Below are 18,341 nucleotides of genomic sequence, written 5' to 3'. Positions count from 1 at the left end.
TCATTATTTGCAACCCTACAGGTGACTATTTGGCTTCCTGCTAAACAGATACTGTGGGCTAGTCAAGTAGTCAAAATGGTCCTGACTTGTTTTGTTTCTTTCAAGAAAATACCAAGACTAAGTCAGGTGAGTACAACGTCCATATATAGAGAACATATGATTGTGTCACACCTCATAAGTATAAGGAAGTGTGTTGGGAAGGAAATACGGCAGATTGTTTCACATTCACAGAAAAGCTACAGGTGATCAAATACAGCACTTAGAGAGCTAGAGCTACAGAGAGATTAAATTTTTAAAAAAAATTAAAAAAGGAAGCCTCAGGCAGCATCATCATCCATGACTGAAATTATGGAAAACTGCAGGACATGTCAACACTGGCTGGTTGGCCGCCACACTGGCTGATAAGACATAAGGCCAAAGCCAACAACTGGAGGTCTTTTCTTGCAGTCTGTAACCCCTCCCTGTCAGTCTATCCATGTCAGAGAGAAATGCACAGTCATTTGGTGTTTGAGAGTTTCAAATGAAGAACAGCGTCACGTCAGCAATAATGAGAACTCAGGTGGCACAAAGAGAACAGATACTGAAAGAGATGAATGGTTTCTGTCCATTCTTTCATTAATACCCAACCTAACTGCGTTCCCTTCCAAAAGAAGTTCCCTCCAATGAATCTTGACAAAGCAGGAAGGGAAGTTTGTCCTCTCCGATCCGCCAGAATTCAGTGGCCACTTTCACCGTCTTCTCAGCCAGCTACATTTTTTAAAACGGGACTTTTGGGAGGAGAGACAAACTTGCCAGCCACAGCCAAACATTCAGCTTGCTTCACACATGAATGAAGGGCTCCGACTCTCTGCACATGTTAAAGAGGTAGCTTGACAGCTTGATTTGTATTCCTCTATTTCCAACACCAGGCACTTGTCACCAAATGTAGAAGACAAACACTTCAATCATTTCACTGTATTCAGTTCAATATTCAGCTTGTGACGACAAAGAGGAATACAAGCAGAACAAAAAGGCACCAGTTCCCATCAAGTGACACGTTCTTGGTGAGGGAAACAAAATTAAATCAAAGACACAAAGTGTCAACCTACCTCTTTAAAAACATTACATTTTCAGTCGAGATACAGGTGGGAGCGTCTTTTGAGGAAAGGATGCGTGTCTCCTTCCAGGGCAGGAAAACAAACATCTTTTTTTCTTCCGTCAGCAAGATTGGCAGTTAACTCCCAACGTTCTGGGATTTTCTCCGCTTTCGCTGCCAAAGTGGCTGCTAGAGTCAACTAAATAGGACAACAGCGTGTAGTTGATTTCCCGCCCTGCACCTCCACACCTCCTTTCTTTTCCCCTTAGCACCTCCTCCTCCTCCACCTCCACTCATCTAGTCTTTTTTCTCCTCCTCCTTCTTCTCCTCCTCCTCCGTGGGGTAAGAGTGCCAGGTGAGGCGCTCCTCATAGAAAGAGATGACCACCTGGGGACATTTGACGTTGGCCTCTTTGGCCGGCACAAGGTCGGCCTCGTCTGAGTTCTTCCTGTTAATTGGAGAGGGGAGTATGGAGGGAAAAGAAAGAAAAGGGAGAAAGGAAGAAACTTGGCAGAGAGAGAAGAGAGCGGGGAGAGGATTGATGAAAAGGGGGAGAGAGAAAGGAGGAAGAGAGAAACAAGTCAGAGGGAGGTCAAGGGATAAAGAGCAAAGAGAGAGAACAGTGTGAATCTATGGGCTCTTTGCCACTTCTTTCCTCCTACAATAAACAGGAACTGAAGGTTTCAGCCAGTAAATTAGCAAGGATAACCATCCTAAGTTGTTCTGTGGGAATTCTTAAATGACAAGAATGAATTAACAAGCCACTTTCACCATTTCATCAGCCTGTCAAGCTTGTCGTTTGGTTTTGTGCCAACATAGCAGGCAGAGTAAATGAATGTACTACAGCCAAAAATTCAACAACAGTGGCTGAACAATTCCCACACTGATTCACTTTTTTAGCTACAGTACACACTTTTTATTCTGACACTCATGGCCAACATGTTATTATAATGTGCCAGAGAGAGAGAGACTATTTAGCTCAAAGTTCTTCAAAACTCTTATATGACTTAAAAAGAAATTAAAGAGTAATGTGTCCATATATGCATACATTAAATTAACCTTCTATTGGAAATCTTCTTTGTATAACTTGTAGGGGTGTAACAATTCTGAAACCAAGACCGAAACTCTGACACGAACGTTCATGGTCTCTCAGGCAGTTCCATCTTCCGAGATGCGGTCTCCCCCTCCACTAACAGTGCCATCGCTGCAGGCGCAGCCTGATGAGCTCTCATTACCATACTACTGTAACAAAACTCACACAACCCCAGAAATGACTGAATTTGATCAATTCAGTCCAGTGACATTTGGAAAGAACCGTATGATTTAATCATTTTATCTCCATTCATGTTAGCAGAGCGCTAACCGAAAGTCTCAGGCGCAGATTATTGTCATTACCAGTAATGCAGTAGCAAAAAAATGAACAGAGCAAACAGAAGCAGATCAGCAAACAAGGAGGCTTTGTACTAATATGTGCAAATATACTTATCAAACAGAGAAAATTATGAATTAAGTCCTCTCTCTAATATAAACCTGCTTCAGATAAAGGCCTGGTACCTTCAGCAGTTGAGGTAAAAGGCCCCAGCCACTATTAGAGGAAATAGTTCATATGTAGACTGGTCTTAAATGTTGTTAAGTGTTTATTTATTTAGTTTACTCAGTTAATTTATAAAGTTCATTTACCTTCATAGTGTGCTTTAGTGTTTTTAATACCGTGGATTTGGAGAATTGTTACACCCCTAATGACTTGGTGAGAGGATAAGAGCTTGAATTAACAAATTTAGCATCAAACTACAACGAAATGTGGGATAGCAAACCATCAAACAATAACTGCAGCCCCAAATTATTATCATTTCTAAAATATGACAGAGACCTACGATGTGAAATGCAAAAAAAAGGTGATTTGCATCAAAATCTCCAAGTTTCCATGTGACTGTGTTGCCTGTCTTTTGGTTGCATTCCTAACTTTTGGTTAGACATTCTTAGTTTTTCTTTGCATTTGTCGGGTTTTCTTTACAATTCTGAGCTTGGTCTTTATAGTAATCGTACAAACTTTCTTTGGGGGGGGGTGCAGGGATTCTGTGTGGTGTGGCTCTGCTGCTATTCTATTGCTCTGATAAAGTGTAAGCCTAGAATAAATGAGAATGTACAGAAAAGAGGCTCTGAGCAAGAGATCTTCACGGGTCCAATCAGCTCTTAGCAGTGGAAACCTGTCCCAGGGCTGAAGACAGGCAGAGTCCACATTAGACTCCATTAGCATAGGTCCATTTTGCAGTGTTTGTTGAGGTTACAGTTCAACTCTGGAATCACCCCAAAGCAGGGGACATTTAATCTAAAACAATCTCATTGGACCTTAATAAAATGAGAGTGAAGTGAGAAGACCCACCACTTCATGAGGAACATGAGCTCTCCACTGGAGTCCGTCGCACCAATGATTCTCTCTGGCTGCAGACCTCTGCCAAAACCTCTGGCCTTCTCACCCTGGAGACAGGAAGTACAAGAAAACACATGAACAGAGACGAAAGGTAGGAGGTGGTGCTGCCATAAACAGGCATTAAAGCACCTGTGTGCAGACTTAATATATGATTAATTAAAAATAATTAGAAGATGCATGAATAGCGAAAATAATTGGTAGTTGCAGCCCTTGTAGGTTGAGACACCTGGAATTTTTGTGGTCTGGCTGACTGATGGTGTTCTCCAGAGAGCCTGGAGAAACGTCACTGCTTCCTCTCTTCTTCTCTTACCTCTTCCTTCTTCCTCTTGCTCCCCCTCTCTTCAGGTTCCTTTGTGGCCTCACTCGTGGCTTTCCTTTTGCCCTCCTTCTTTTTCTCCTCCTTCTCTTTGTATTTCGACATAAACTCAGCGATAAGGTCGGGGCAGTCCAGGTTCTCCTCTGGCTCCCATGTATTGTCCTCACTGGACAGGCACACATGAATGGTAGATGTTTTAGTTCAATTTCAGTCAGTCTTTTCTTACTCTTAAAACATCATATTTTCCTTGTTTTTAAATGTCATTTCGTAGGGTTATTTACAGGGCTGTAACACATAATTTCAAACTCTTAATTTTGAGGGCAGGATTCAATACTTTGTAGTCTATGCTCCACATTCATCTTTAGAAACACTAAAAACAGAGCACTAAATTATCAAGACAAAAATGTCTCAGCCAACCAGACTTGTCAACTGAGTGTTACCACAGTGAACACAGACTCACTCTGAGAACCCCTTCCATTTCAGCAGAAACTCCGCTTTGCCCTTCACCACTCGGCGGTCCAAAACCTTCTCCACCACATACTCCTCTTCTTCCTCCTCCTCTGCTGGTTCTGCAGCTGCTGGTGCTGTTGTTGCTGCTGCTTCAGGCACCGCCTCAGGTGCTGCAGGCTGCTCCTCCTCCTCAGCCTTCTTGCCCTTCTTTCCTGCTACGGTCGCCAGCTTGACGTCTACTGAGGGCGGCTCTAGTGGACCTGACAGGAAATGCACAGAGGTAATGATAACTGTTCAGATGTTGTGTTTGATTGGAAAAGATGCAAGCGCTAATGCATGACATTGAGGTGGCCAAAATCCCTTCAGAGTCTGAAATATCCCCTGCATTAAGAACTTATTACTCATAAAATATAGGTGCTAAAAGTCACTAACTGGTGTCTGACCAGCAGCCAGCTGTACAGATACATCCAGCTGTGTTTGGTCTTTAACTACAGTGATTGGCTACATTCATGAAGACACTGAAAAGACAACAAGGATGCAGCAAAACACACTTATCAAAGAAACATTCTTTGTCATGCTCTGAAATTAAGAAAAAACCTTCTAAATAAGTTAAGTTCAACACTAAGGAATGTATCTATGTATTTGTTACATTTTGTTTTACAATGTTAGGAAATACACATACACATAAGAGAACAGTGAGGCATTCAGCTTATTAATAAAACACTGGTTTTGGATCAGATACCAAAAGCCAGGTATCGGGACTGAAAAAGAAAGATCAGTGAATTCCTATTTATCTATGAACACCAAAATCCCCAAACACATTAACACCGGATGTACATGTTGTACCAGTGACTGAGTGGCAGTAACAAACCACTCATTCCTCTGAAGCAGGGTTGTGACACTTGGTTGTGAAACAAACAGAAATTTGATCAGTGCTACAAATTATACACTACTAGGTATTTTACTTAGGAACCATTATTAACTATTTTGCCTTCTTCATTTGTTAACGTTTGCAGCTGCAACCCCGCTGTGCCAAGACAGTGGTTGACTTGGTGTATTAGATTCCCTCTGTCTTCTGTAGTAATATTAAAAAACTAATGTCTTCTCATAACAATATGCGAGGTAGGGATGCACCAGGACATACACTGACACAGCACTGATGTGATACCTAGCATATAAGTGGCTATGTCATATTACACACCAGGGAGGGATGGTGTGGTACTACACACTGAGACAATGGCTGGTCATGACAGAATGAATGGAACTGCTGGAGAAAAAACATTTTTTGACACCGATGAAGAAACTGCATTTAATGTGGACAGATCACATCTGGCTGATACCCAGTGAGCCAATAGCAAACTGGCCATTCAGATCATCTCTAATGTAAAGGTAACAACTATACTATTAAACTGCTAATTACATCTGTGATTGGACAGAACACACTGATACTGAACAAGTTGAATCAGTATGTGACAAGGGCCCCATGGGCTGTCATCAAATTGTGTTTCTATGATGATGGAACCCAAAAGGCAAAACTTCACTGTTCTCAAAACCAGCTTTTTTTAAATATATGACCTGAGAGAAGTAATGACTCCTCTTGGATTTGCTGTCCGACCCAGATCACAAGCCATGTTAGGCTGGGTGAGAGAGAAAAGAAGCTGAAACCTGAGTACACAGGGGACGAGAGGAGGAGGGGCTGCACCATTCAAAGGACTGCCTCTGACGAACACTGTGAGGTCCTTCAAAAAATCAGGAGTGTGTCCGCTGAATGGTTCCACTCTAGCAGCCATTTTGGCAAGTAACCAGTTACACAACGTTTTTTAAAGAAACAGGTGGTTGGTGAAATGAAGAAGCAGAGCATGGAATTGTTGGGATTTTCCAGCAATGACATGAACCTTGCTCATAACTGATTGATGAAGCCAACACACAAGTCATGGAAGTGCTTTCAAGGTCTTTCATTCAGAGTGGATTTTCATTTGCATTTCAAAAAGGACCACTGGGTTTGTATGTTTTCGCCCCTTATCCACAAACTAAACTTTCACAACATCAAGCCACTTCAAGAAAGGACATTTACTATCCTCAATCACTGGTTTCAGTTCACTTTGAAACTGAACCAGCAGACATGAAACTTGCTCTGGATGGGTAATCCATCCCACTGAACATTTTGCCAAACTATTATCCACCATTTATAGGGCTGCAGGTAATTACTATTTTCATTGTTGATTATTCATTTGTCTATGAAATGTGAGGAAATGGTGAAAAATGCCCAATTTAATTTTGTAGAGCTCATGGTGATATCTTTAAATATCATTCTGTCCCATCAACAGTCCAGCATGTTATGCTGCTCTTTTTCCAATGTTTTAATGCAATATGTAAAATGCAAACTGTTTATACACCACTAAGAATTGGTTGATGAATCCGTTGATAAAAAGCATTAAACTGGTGAGCTTTGATTTTTTAGGAAGACAGCCACTAAACAAACAACTCTCATATCCGGAGTTGCAGAGTGTCCCTTAACTGATTTTAAAGGATATGTGTGGTGATATTATAAATGTATAAAATGTCGTAATATCAACAAATCCTTAAAGAGACAATGAATTGATCTAACTATTGTTTGTCTATTAAAGTCTGATACATCTTATTCCTGTGCCATAGAGCTCCATTGTTGCCCAAAAACTACGAAAAACCCATCAACGGACCACACTCTAGTTTATTTTGACTTGATCCCTCACACACCATCCTGCTGCCAGAAATACTCATTAGAGCATCAAATGTGGATTAATCCGCTGCAGAAAATAGTCCTGCCCAAATGCACTATTTTTTCCTGTTAAGTAAATAATGTTTGCTAAACACTACCATGTCCAGCTGTTTTAGTTAATAAGCCTTTAAAAAATGAAACCTCATACAGTGTATATACACACACACACATACATACATATATATATAAAATATGACCCATTTTAAAAGATCCACGTTCTCAGCAGGAACCAATGGGCTTGGGGCCGAGTGTCACAGACAGGGTAGAGAGGTCAAACTATTGGACTAACTGTCAGTTTTCTTGCAACCAAAAAAAACATACATATACATAGAATATCACCAGCCTTTAGCAGCCTACCTCAAAGTGTACATATTACAACACTGAAAACAAGGAAGCAGCTGAACATTTAATTTTCTGTTCAATGGAAATTAAAGGACCAGTGTGTAAATTTTAGTGATATCTAGTGGTGAGGTTGCAGATTTCTACCAACTGAATACATCTCCCCTCCCCTCCCAAGCATGTAGGAGAACCTACAGCGGCTGTGAAACTCAAGAAAAATGCGAAAGGTCCACTCTAGAGCCAGTGTTTGGTTTGTCTGTTCTGGGCTACTGTAGAAACATGACGGTGCAACGTTGCAGCCTCTGTGGAGGGGGACCCACTTCGTATGAAGATATAAAAGGGCCCATTCTAACAAAATCACGATTCTTATTTTCATGGGATTATACACTAATTAAAACATACTTATGAATAATATATTTCACATCCGCCAAGTCCGTTCTGCTAGATACCACTAAATTCTAAACACTGCACCTTTAAGCTTACTTGCACCACATGTAAACACTAGAGTTGGGCGATTAATTGAATTATATTTTCAATTACGATTTTGGCTTCCAACGATTATGAAAACATGATAATTGAGATAAAACAATTATTGTGCTGTATGTGCTGTTTTGCAGTGATGCTCTGGTTTTGTCTTGTGTTATAAATCTAGCACATCGTGTGTCGGAGCAGCCGGACAGCGCAGTGAGAGACAGGCAGAGTGGAGTTCTTCCTTACAGCGTGAATGTATCTGAATCAGTCAAATGTTCAGCAGTGAAACTGACTTATTTAGACATCTACAGGCTACGTTGTATAAGTTTCAGTCAGACTTTGGATTCTATTATTTTAGATATGAGGATGCTTCACTCCAGCCGCTCAGCGCTGTGCTTTCTTGGTCCGCAGTCTGTTACTGTGCACATTAGTGGTGTAACGGATTTATTTAAACATCAGACATCTTGAATGTTGTTTTCATTTAAGATCATGAACAAAAGTTCCTTACTGTAAGTGTTTTACAGAATATATCGGAAGCAAAGTTTTATTTGTCCCTCCCACCTTTTTTTTGTGGCTGATCCAAAAAATGATCCGATCCGTTACTCAAATCCGTGATACGATCCGAACCGTGAGTTTAGTGATCCGTTGCACCCCTAGTACACATGCTTACTTGTAAAAGCTGATTAGAAAAGAATTAGATTGGTTATGCGTATACATGGCAGATAAATCAGTGTCCTCTGTGGAGTAAAATCTACCTGTGGAAACCAATCTTCTCTAATCCCATTCTCTGATTACAGAAAGCAAGTTTCTCATTCACATGACAGTTAAGAAATCAGTTTTCTGGAGAAAAGCGACTGTAACCTGCATGTAAACACACTGCATGATAATACAAGTCAATGATTTCTGTCAAAAGTACCATGATGAATGATCATTTTAGTATTGATCACTTTCCACACAACATGCATCTTAACCACTATAATAATATGATCTGGTTTATTTTATTTTGTTGTTGTTGTTTTCAGTAGGTTGTAGAAGTGCACTACAACACAGTGGATCTTAATTATTTTTGATCTATTTTTATTTCCCATTCAAATGAATGAGAGAGTGTGTGTATACACACACACAAACACAGGCTACTTCATTAGGGACACCTGTGCAATATAATGCAATCCAATACAACAGCTCTGCCATAAATTCTACCTTTACAAAGTTTATACATTTTCAGTTTTTGTTGACATTGTCAGAAAGGTGATAATTCTACCTTATTTATTATTGAGGTTGTAGTGGTGTACTGAAGTGCATTATATTGAAAAGTGTTCCTCATATTTTGCCCCCCTCATGTATGTTAATGGAGTGGACAAAATATTAGAAACACCACCACCATTATTGACCTCAATAATAAACAAAGCGGAATTATCATCTTTCTGAAAATGTCATCAAAAGCTGAAAATGTATAAGCTTAAGAAATGTAGAATTTATGGCAGAGCTGTTGTATTGGATTGCATTAGATTGCACAGATGTACCTAATGAAGTGGCTGGTGAGTGCACGTGTATGTATATGTATATATATGTACAGGCACTTCCACCTACTTTAAGTCCCACAGTAGAGGACTGGGTACCGGGCACATGTGAGAAACTAACTTTGCGTGCATGTTCAACCAAATTTTAACATCACAGAAAAGGCTGGCTACACATGGTGGAACCATGTGTAGCCAGCCTTTTCTAGGCTGCATTCAAACACAATCCGGCAATCAGGCACTAAACTGCTGGGGGTAGTGGTGGTGGGGGCCATGTTGTTTGAGGTACAGGTGAGACAATGAAATATAATCCAGGAAATCGAGTTGGAGCTACAGATTAATACATTTAGAGGCTTATCAGAAGCCAAAACACCACACAGCAGTTTGTAATACTCACAGAACAGATTTTACAACTTGGGAAAGTTTTCACGGCTGCAACTGTTTATCTTTCCTCCTGATGATCACACGGTAAACAGTCAAATATGGTGTTCACGTTACAAAGTAACCTACCAGGAATGTGCAGTTGCATGTATGTGATTGGCCAACGCAGCATGACGTCGGGTTGCTTTCGGGCAAAAGGTTCAATTTCTCACTGGACGGCCGCCACGGTTTTTTGCTTAGCCCTGTGCGGTCCCCGCTCCCGCAGCGTAAAAGCGCTGCCCCCATTCAAATGAACGGGAGGGCTGCCGTTTTTCACGGATCTAAACGCGGCCTAGATTCCAGTGTGCATCTTTTTTGGCTTCAACAACCAACATGCTCACCCTGTTATCAAGACAGAGTCTGACGAATGCTAGTCATTTGAAAACCCATAGAGGTGCTGATGGTGTGATGAACAGAGCACCTAATCTTATAAAATGCACCCATGCCGGGTGTGAAACAATGAATGACTAACGTTATGAGGTCGGCTAAACTTTATTCAGCAACTAAGGCCGCAAGCCTCTGTTTGAGCCGAAGCGGCAAAACCCCGCTGGCTGTACATATTTCAAATGCCGAACCAACAAAAGGCCAATAATTCACCGAGTCCACTCCAAAACTCTAACAGTACAAAACTATGTAAATCTCCAGGCTAACACTTAATCAAGTGATACACGTGTGCCGCGTTTAGTAACAGTTAACGGTAATGTTTGCTAGCAAGGAAGAAAACGCCCCCTCCATGTCTCTCGTATCACTCACTGATATGCAGACTGCAACCACAGATGTGGTTAACGTTCAATTAAACTAATTTACATGCAACCATAGAATTAACAGGTTTCTAAGTCTATGCAAGTCTATAATTGTTTAATAACAAGCGTTTGACTACCGTGGTGAGCACTCATCTAACGTTAATTTGCGCCTAGCAAAGATCGGACAATTAACGTTGGATAGGCTACTTGTTTGTTTTGACCCTCATTGTACTGCAATTAAACATCTGATCAAAGAGACGAGCCAGGCAGTCTGTACCCTGCAGCCAGAGGGCAACATGGCTGGCGTGTTTTCCCTGAACAGCTCCTGCTAACACGAGCCTTACCTTTACAGAGAAAGCTTCGGAGCGCTTGTATGGGCTTACGGCAGGCCCGAGTGAAAACACTGTGATTTCAGCGGCTGTTACAGACGAATAACAGGCCGGAGACACTCCACTGGTGACACAAAACTACCCAAGGGCTTAGTGGCGTGGTTTGAGTCCACTTTCCTTCAATGTGGTTAGCTACTGAATAACACAATAGCCTCAGCGTCGCTACAACATCACCGATCCCGTTCTGCCCGCCAACAGCACCACCGGAAGTTACCTAAGCGCTGTGGGGAAAAAGCATTGTGGGAGGTGAAGTCTTTGCCCGTTTCAACCGCAACAGCAAATACTACTAGCGACACTGCACACTGCTACAGGGGCCAGACTGGGACCAGAGGGGCCAGTTAAATTAACCCTGAAACTATAAATGCTCATTTTAGCAGCAGAGAGGTTCAGAAGCCAAGTCATCATGTAAATAAATAAAGCAAAGTAATGTGTCATTTTACCAACAAAGGCAATGCCTTCAAATCTGTACATTCTACTGTGGTGTAGCTACTACAAAAACCCCCAAACATTTTAGAATACATCTATGTTTATACAAACAAGAAACAATGCACATATCAGAGATACATACAGACACTTAGATATGTTTTACTGTGTTTCTTAGCATACAAAACTATATAACCTACAGTAGCCTACAAAGCTTAGCCTATACTCTGATACATATATGCTATAGGTACAGATTAGTGCTGGAAACTGAGAAAAGAACAATAAAAAAATTCACAAATCTTAAGGTTTTATGTGTATGTATCAATACATGTCTCAAATACATAACTTAAACACTCTTATCTATATGCATGACATACAAAAACAAAGGCCCACAGTATTCTAGTTACGTTAAGGTCATTACTCATACAGCACAGCTTAAAAATAAAAAATAAAAAAAGTCAGGGGTGATATCATTAGCAACCCTATTGTTTCATTTAATTTGTTTACTTTCTATTATCTGCTATGAAGTCAGAATGTGCAACCTGTCCAGTCAAAGTTTTACAGCAACATGAAAATGATTTCTTGATACTTAACTATTTTTTAATCAAAGGATGCCTGCTTCACCTTTCTTATCTCGGTAAGGCTGCAACACCATGTTTGACCACACAGACTGTATGACATTTACCAGCAGCACAACCCAGAGGGACACTGCTTGCTCATTTGAGAAAAACACTAAGTAAATAATGGGGAAGACATGGCCACAAACACAAAATACAAAGTGCCTGTTGACAAAAGAAATTACGAAATCTTTTTATTAAAATGTTTTTTTGTACAGTGAGGGAGTCCTGGCTGGCCTTGGCTCCTGAGATATAAGCCCACTGCATTTTAGGGAGGGCATAAAGGGGTCCAGGCTTGTTGCCATAGAGGCACTTCCCCCCCAAACACATTTTGATATATTGTTTCAAAGTTGAAAATATTTCTTTCTTAAATTTATTGGAGTCAAAGTTTACAGTCATACAAAAGTGAACCAGTTAAAGAGGCTTTTAAACTGATTTTTCAAGTTTATTGGTCTTGAAAACCAACATCTTCTTTATCTTATCTATATATCAGTATCTATATCTTATTATATTTATATCATGGTGACAAATTTATAGTAGCTTGCATTACAAACAGGAGTTGGGGAGTTTAAAATATGGTTTCATGAACTGGAACAAACAGTCACAACAGCCTACTAAACAACAGCCTGCTGTGATTACAAGTTAAGTCAGTTTCCTCAGTGAAAGAGGAAGACAAGAGATGATGTTAAAACTACGCAAGGAATTGGACTCAGTTCCCCATTCTTGGCTTCTACTTGTAACAGTCAACAGTGTTTAAACATGTTATATCTAATAATGTCACAGTGGATTGTCAGGTCAGTGAAAATATATTTATATTGAAATGTATAATACTAATAATATTAATAATGATAACCTTAAAAGAACATCTGGCTTATTTGTTTTGATTTTAGTACATTATTAAGTATTATTTCTACCTTTGTCACTTTTGGTTAAGTGATGAGAGAAAGAGTCTTAGGATGGATTGGTATCTCATTAAAAAAATATAAAACTTTTGTATGTAATCTTGTGTTCAGTCAGTGTTAAAATCTCCTAAAAAGCCAGAGTTGTTACAGTTACAGTTAAAGGCAAGCATTCTGTCCAGAAATTATATAAATCACACCCAGTACAGCAAGACAAACCCACTTTATTTAAAGAAAAAACCTGAAAGGGTTAATTTGCAGTTCACCAGGAAATTGTTTTACTTCAAATTCTTTAATAGCCTACATAATTTGGCTACCATTTAGTAGACTAAATATAATATAGATTTTCTGACTGTGACTATGATGTCATCATACAATGAAAATGTTAAGTAAATTTTATGGGATCAAAGGCTCTGTTTGATCCCATGAAATGCTCTATTCTGAAAATCTGGTATTGGCTTGAGTCCAAAGTGAACTTGATGCTGAGTAAACCTATGAACTAAAACCACACTACATATTCATTTAAACTACACATTTCTTCATTTGAGACTAGGCTGCCCCTTCCTTAGGTGTGCAGGGTGGGAGCAGAGTAAGACAGTCTAACATTAGGACTTGGGTAAGAAGTTAACCCGAGCTTTTCTTCCTGCATTGCAACACACCTGAGATACTGCAGCTGAGGCCAGCCTTTGTTGCCTTTTGTGTAACTTGGTGCTTTGTTCCGGTAGGGTCCTTTAACTATGTTGAAGAGTATTAATTTCTTAGACCTGTGTAGAACAAAGCAATATTGTGCTCAGCTAATGGTAAATAAGCCAAAAGTGACATTGAGCGTCTAGGCTCCACAAGTTGTTGGGGCGCATGGTTGTGCACCTCCCAGTCTGCAGAGGCCTGTGCCACAGTGTCTCAAGTGAGTACAAACAAAACATAACATGTCCAGGGGTCTCATTTATAACAGTTATGTACACGCAAAATGGGGCCTGAAAGAGGCGTACACCACTTCCCAAACAAAAGTTGTGACTTATAAAAACAAACTTGATGGGATAATGTGCGCACCTGTACATAAACTCTGAGCCAGGCATACGATCATTTTGGAGACAGGGAAAATTGGCGACGCAGATAGTGAGGTGGTGAATTGAAGCCAGATTGTATAATAATCCTGTCACACATTTAGTTTCACTTAATATCAAAGGTTAATTATAGATCCACGTTATCATAAACATTCAAACCAGCAGTGTTATCTGTACTTGTACTTGTATGCTTGAGCCATAACTATTCCATAAGCATCTTTCAATTTTAAAAGATAGAAGCCAACTCAAATATTAAATCAAAGTCCACTCAACATTTCATCAGTGCTGCCTCACCTGGAGCGCAAAGGAGAGGGTCAGTTGTGGAGGTCATAGCAGCTGCTGAAATGAATAATGTCAGGATGTGGCAGGATTCAGCAAAGTCTGGCTTGTCTTTCCCCGATATTAAGCATGAATATACTGATTCCTTTTCACCTCAACCACTTTAAGTAACTGGTGAAATTATCATCAGCTGTAGAAATCCAAGATGGTATCAAATAACTTAACTTAAACAAACATATCTTACAAATAATTGCAGAACAGAACGCTAATAGATTTTAATATCTTCTAATACTGTGCATATAATCACCGGGTATGATTTTAGTTTCTATATAGTTTATGTGTGTAAAATTGCTGCAGTGAACATGACAGTGCTGTCAGGCGCATTGCAGACACCACAGTATGGAGGACCACAAGGGTCACAGAAATAGTAATAAAGCATTTCATTATTAATAACTAATTGTACAATTAAGAAGAGGAATTAAAAAAGGATTTACAAATGAAATAATTATCCATCAATACATTGTTCAAATTAAAGAATGATTTGCAAAAGCAACTTGGAAATAGTCAATAAAAACATCATTTGAAAATAAATTAACGAATTCCTAAATAAAAAATTTAATTTCAAAATCTATTTGAAAATGCAGTTTTAAAAAGAGAAATAAATAACTGAATTTGTAAACTGAATTAAGAATGCAGCTTATAATCAGGCATTTAAAAGGGCGATTCCCTTTTTCCCAATTGCATTTCCATTGCTGCTTTTCCTTTTCCTATTCGCTATTGGCAAATCCAATAGCGAATTTAAATCACTTGTCCTGTTTTCTCTTTTGACAAAATATCAGAAAGCAATAACATGGGCAGAGCAGACAATCACACTGAGCCTGATAGCATCCTGCTACACAACACAAGAGCCACAGATTCTGAACAACAACCCACATTAGCTTTCCTGCTAAAGTCTCCGTCTTATCTAACTTACAGACAAGAACACGTCTTGTCCTGAACTTTAGCTTGTTGACTGAGCCACCAATCAAACATACACCAGGGAAACGTGCATTGCTAATGTCAGTTAGCAATGCACATTAGTCTGGTTAGAATCTGGTTTGGTTGTTGTCTTAAGAATCCCTGTGGCCCAATACATTTGACATAGTAGCCAAATCATGTAATTACAACTTCCAGGACAATCGCATTATGCACATTAGCCCAAAAATCAGTTTTCCCCACACACAATCATTGGAAAAGAAGTGGCTGTAAAATGGTGAATACATTTTTTTTTGAGCCAAACAACTTCCGCAAAATGATTTATTTTATTATCAGAATTTGATCCATCCAGTCCATAAACATTTGGAAAGTCTAGAAGAGCCACACAATAAAAATATTTTATCCCCATTCAAGTGAGCAAGGAGCCAACAGGAAGTTAGCTGGGTTGGTCAGCAGAAGTCTCTAGTGTGCATGGTCCATGGCCATGTTCCTTTCTTTCCTACACTGAATGTCCACACTCCCCGAATCTTGAATCAGTATGAAAACTCATTGGGCCCTATTTTTGTGGAGGCGCAGTGACCAGTACAAACAAAGCTCCGACTGTTTGGTATTTTCCTGACCTTGAAACTGACTTTGCCTGTCTGTGTGGTACATTGGCACAGAGCACAGAGTGCACAGTGCACAAGTGGAAGAAGGTAGAAGAAGGCAAACAGGTAGGAGGCTCAAGCAGCAAATAAGAACCACATCTGTTTCTGGTGCAATGTCAATCAGCTGACAAAATTTTATCAACAAGAGCAAACTAAATACTTGCTGCAATTGTTTGGCAATAACCAATCAATGTTTGAAATATAAAAAAGTTATTTCAGTTAAATACTCTCTAACCAAAATCGGCATAGAAAATAGCATTTAATGTGGTTAAGGCAGGAAAGTCAGTAAATCAGTTAGCATTGCTCTGTAAATGAATTTGGGTGATTCTTGCTATATCTGTTGTCCACAGCTGCTTTATACTGTATGAGAAGCCTCTCCATTGTTGATACATCCGCAGCATGTGATTAGAGAAGTGCCAGAGCATAGTGCCATTACGCATGGCCATTCACCATATTTACCTCAATAAAACCACCTGATGACATCAGGTTGCTAGAGACATCAGGTTACCAGGGCTCATCATAGTCGCTTTTCTAGCTTTCTTTTTAGCAAAAAGTTGTGATAACAACTATTTCGGTCACTTTTCATGTGAAGAAATGAGTGCAACACTATGAACCCCTTGCAGGAGAGGCAGTCTGAAAATGTGCTCCATTATCCCCATAGTTAAACAATACTGTATCTTTCCCCCTCTCTATGATGGCGGGCTTCTCACTCTGCCTTTGATTGTGGCTATTTGCAAAAACTACAACAAACACATTTGATTTATGTCAGACAGTACAATGTACAAACCACTTCTTTGAGCTCATCAACATCTGGTCATAACCATGGGGGATAATTGCTTTTGCCTCAAATAGAAATACCATTGTCAAGAGCATGTCCAGACAGCAAGAAAGATTCATCCAAGCCATTCACATTATCTGCTGGCTCAAATTGTTCTACCTAATGAGAACGGTAAGGGCAGATTTTACTTTCTCAAATAATCAAGCTGGAAAGCCAACCTATAAACAAACACTAACTTTTGTGAGGGCTGAAGAGTTGCAACTATTTGGCATCGTCAGATGGTTCTGAGGGATTTAAAGTTAGTAAAAAGTAACTGATACTCTAACTCTCTTCACATGTGACCAGGGATTAGTGATGGCGTCACATGTGGAGCTCCTCTTAGGAGTTCTGCAGGACTTGGGGAATGAGGAGCTCAAGCATTTCCAGTGGCTCTTGAAGCAGACTGGCATTGTAGAAGGCTTCCCAGGCATCCCAAAGAGCTGGCTGGAGGAAGCCGACAGGCAGGACACTGTGGATCAGATGGTGCAAACCTACAGCCTTCCTGGAGCTCTGCGAATCACAGTGGAAGTTCTTAAGAAGATCGGCAGGAATGATTTAGTGGAGCATTTTCCAGAAAGTGATTCTACACCCAATGGTAAGTCCTTGAAAGATCTCCCCTGCCAAGTTAATTTCACATTAGCCATCTGCTAATGTGAAATTAACTATAGGATAGAATTTTTACAACTTAGATTTACATTATAGGACATTAGCTGGAACAAAGCCAAAACCCTAACCCCTAACAGCAATTGCCTGAACAGTTTAGCAACTGGCATGGTGGGCCTAAGCTTTGGATTTCTCCACATGCTGCAGTGGTGTATCTAAAGAGTTTGAAGGGTGGTGCCTTTTATTCTAGCGGTCAAAAAACAAAAAATGCAAGAGCAAAGTAGGAATGTAGTGAACTGTGTGTTTATCTGCACTAATGAAAGCTGCAAATGTTAGCATGCCCAGCTAAGTAGTTTACCACCTAGACTAGTAACCTAAAGTTATTTCCAAAGACAAGGGGCATAACATTGGATAACTACATTATTTTGTAGGGGTACAGGTTACAAAATAGGTTACTTGTAGTAAGTATACATTCTGGTTCAGGACTGGAACATCCAAACTGTAGGAGCCAAGATGCTAGTGTATCAGCGTTTAGAGTAACAGTAACAATATAGCTCTGTCCTGCTCTTCAGTCGTTTTGGAGAAGTCCACCCAAACTTGTGGTAGATAGTATTAAGTTTGAAATAACTGCAATTATTTTACAGGGTTCTCATTTTAAATGAACTTAGAGTTTAGCAGCTGATAAAACCTGCTAGAGACAGTCATTATTTCAGCCAACAAAATCCATGGTTGCTGGCTAGAAATGTGGAATTTAACATCCATTGTCTCAAAAGTGACTGCAAATTTCAAGTGATAAATCTGCCACCATCAGGAACTAAGGAGGGCGGATCATAGTGATTGGTCAACTGAATAATTTCAGTACCTGGTTTACCATCATTATGAGCAAAAAGGAAGGCCTCTCTAAACTTCCTCTCTCTCTCTCTTTTCTATCTCTGCCTTTCTCTCTCAGAGGATGCCACTGACATTAAAGACACTTCAGAGAACACAGAAGCTTCTTCCATTCAACAGGCACAGGCAGTTCTTCCTCACCCTCCTGCCCCTGGTGCTCAGGCCGAAGGTAAAGTTATTTCAGTTTAGAGTTTGGCCATTTAGCAGCTGTTTTAATGAT

General features: G+C 40.0%; 1 protein-coding gene across 6 annotated transcripts in view; it reads right to left on the bottom strand.

Moving 5' to 3' along the window:
• Positions 1–1,157: 1,157 nt before the first annotated feature.
• Positions 1,158–18,341, bottom strand: part of cbx1a (chromobox homolog 1a (HP1 beta homolog Drosophila)) — a 35,405-nt gene continuing 18,221 nt past the window's right edge. For all 6 annotated transcript variants that reach the window (XM_044330498.1, XM_044330495.1, XM_044330497.1 and 3 more), the window contains 4 exons: positions 4,283–4,532; positions 3,817–3,988; positions 3,459–3,553; positions 1,158–1,523 (listed from right to left, as the gene is read on the bottom strand). In XM_044330498.1, coding sequence (XP_044186433.1) covers positions 1,373–1,523; positions 3,459–3,553; positions 3,817–3,988; positions 4,283–4,532 — 668 coding nt within the window. In that variant the 3' untranslated portion in view covers positions 1,158–1,372. The remainder of the gene's footprint in view (positions 1,524–3,458; positions 3,554–3,816; positions 3,989–4,282; positions 4,533–18,341) is intronic.

This window comes from Thunnus albacares, chromosome 17 (genome assembly GCF_914725855.1).
Source record: "Thunnus albacares chromosome 17, fThuAlb1.1, whole genome shotgun sequence".
In the NCBI taxonomy this organism is placed as follows: Eukaryota; Metazoa; Chordata; class Actinopteri; order Scombriformes; family Scombridae; genus Thunnus; species Thunnus albacares.
This window is presented reverse-complemented; position numbering and strand designations above follow the sequence as displayed.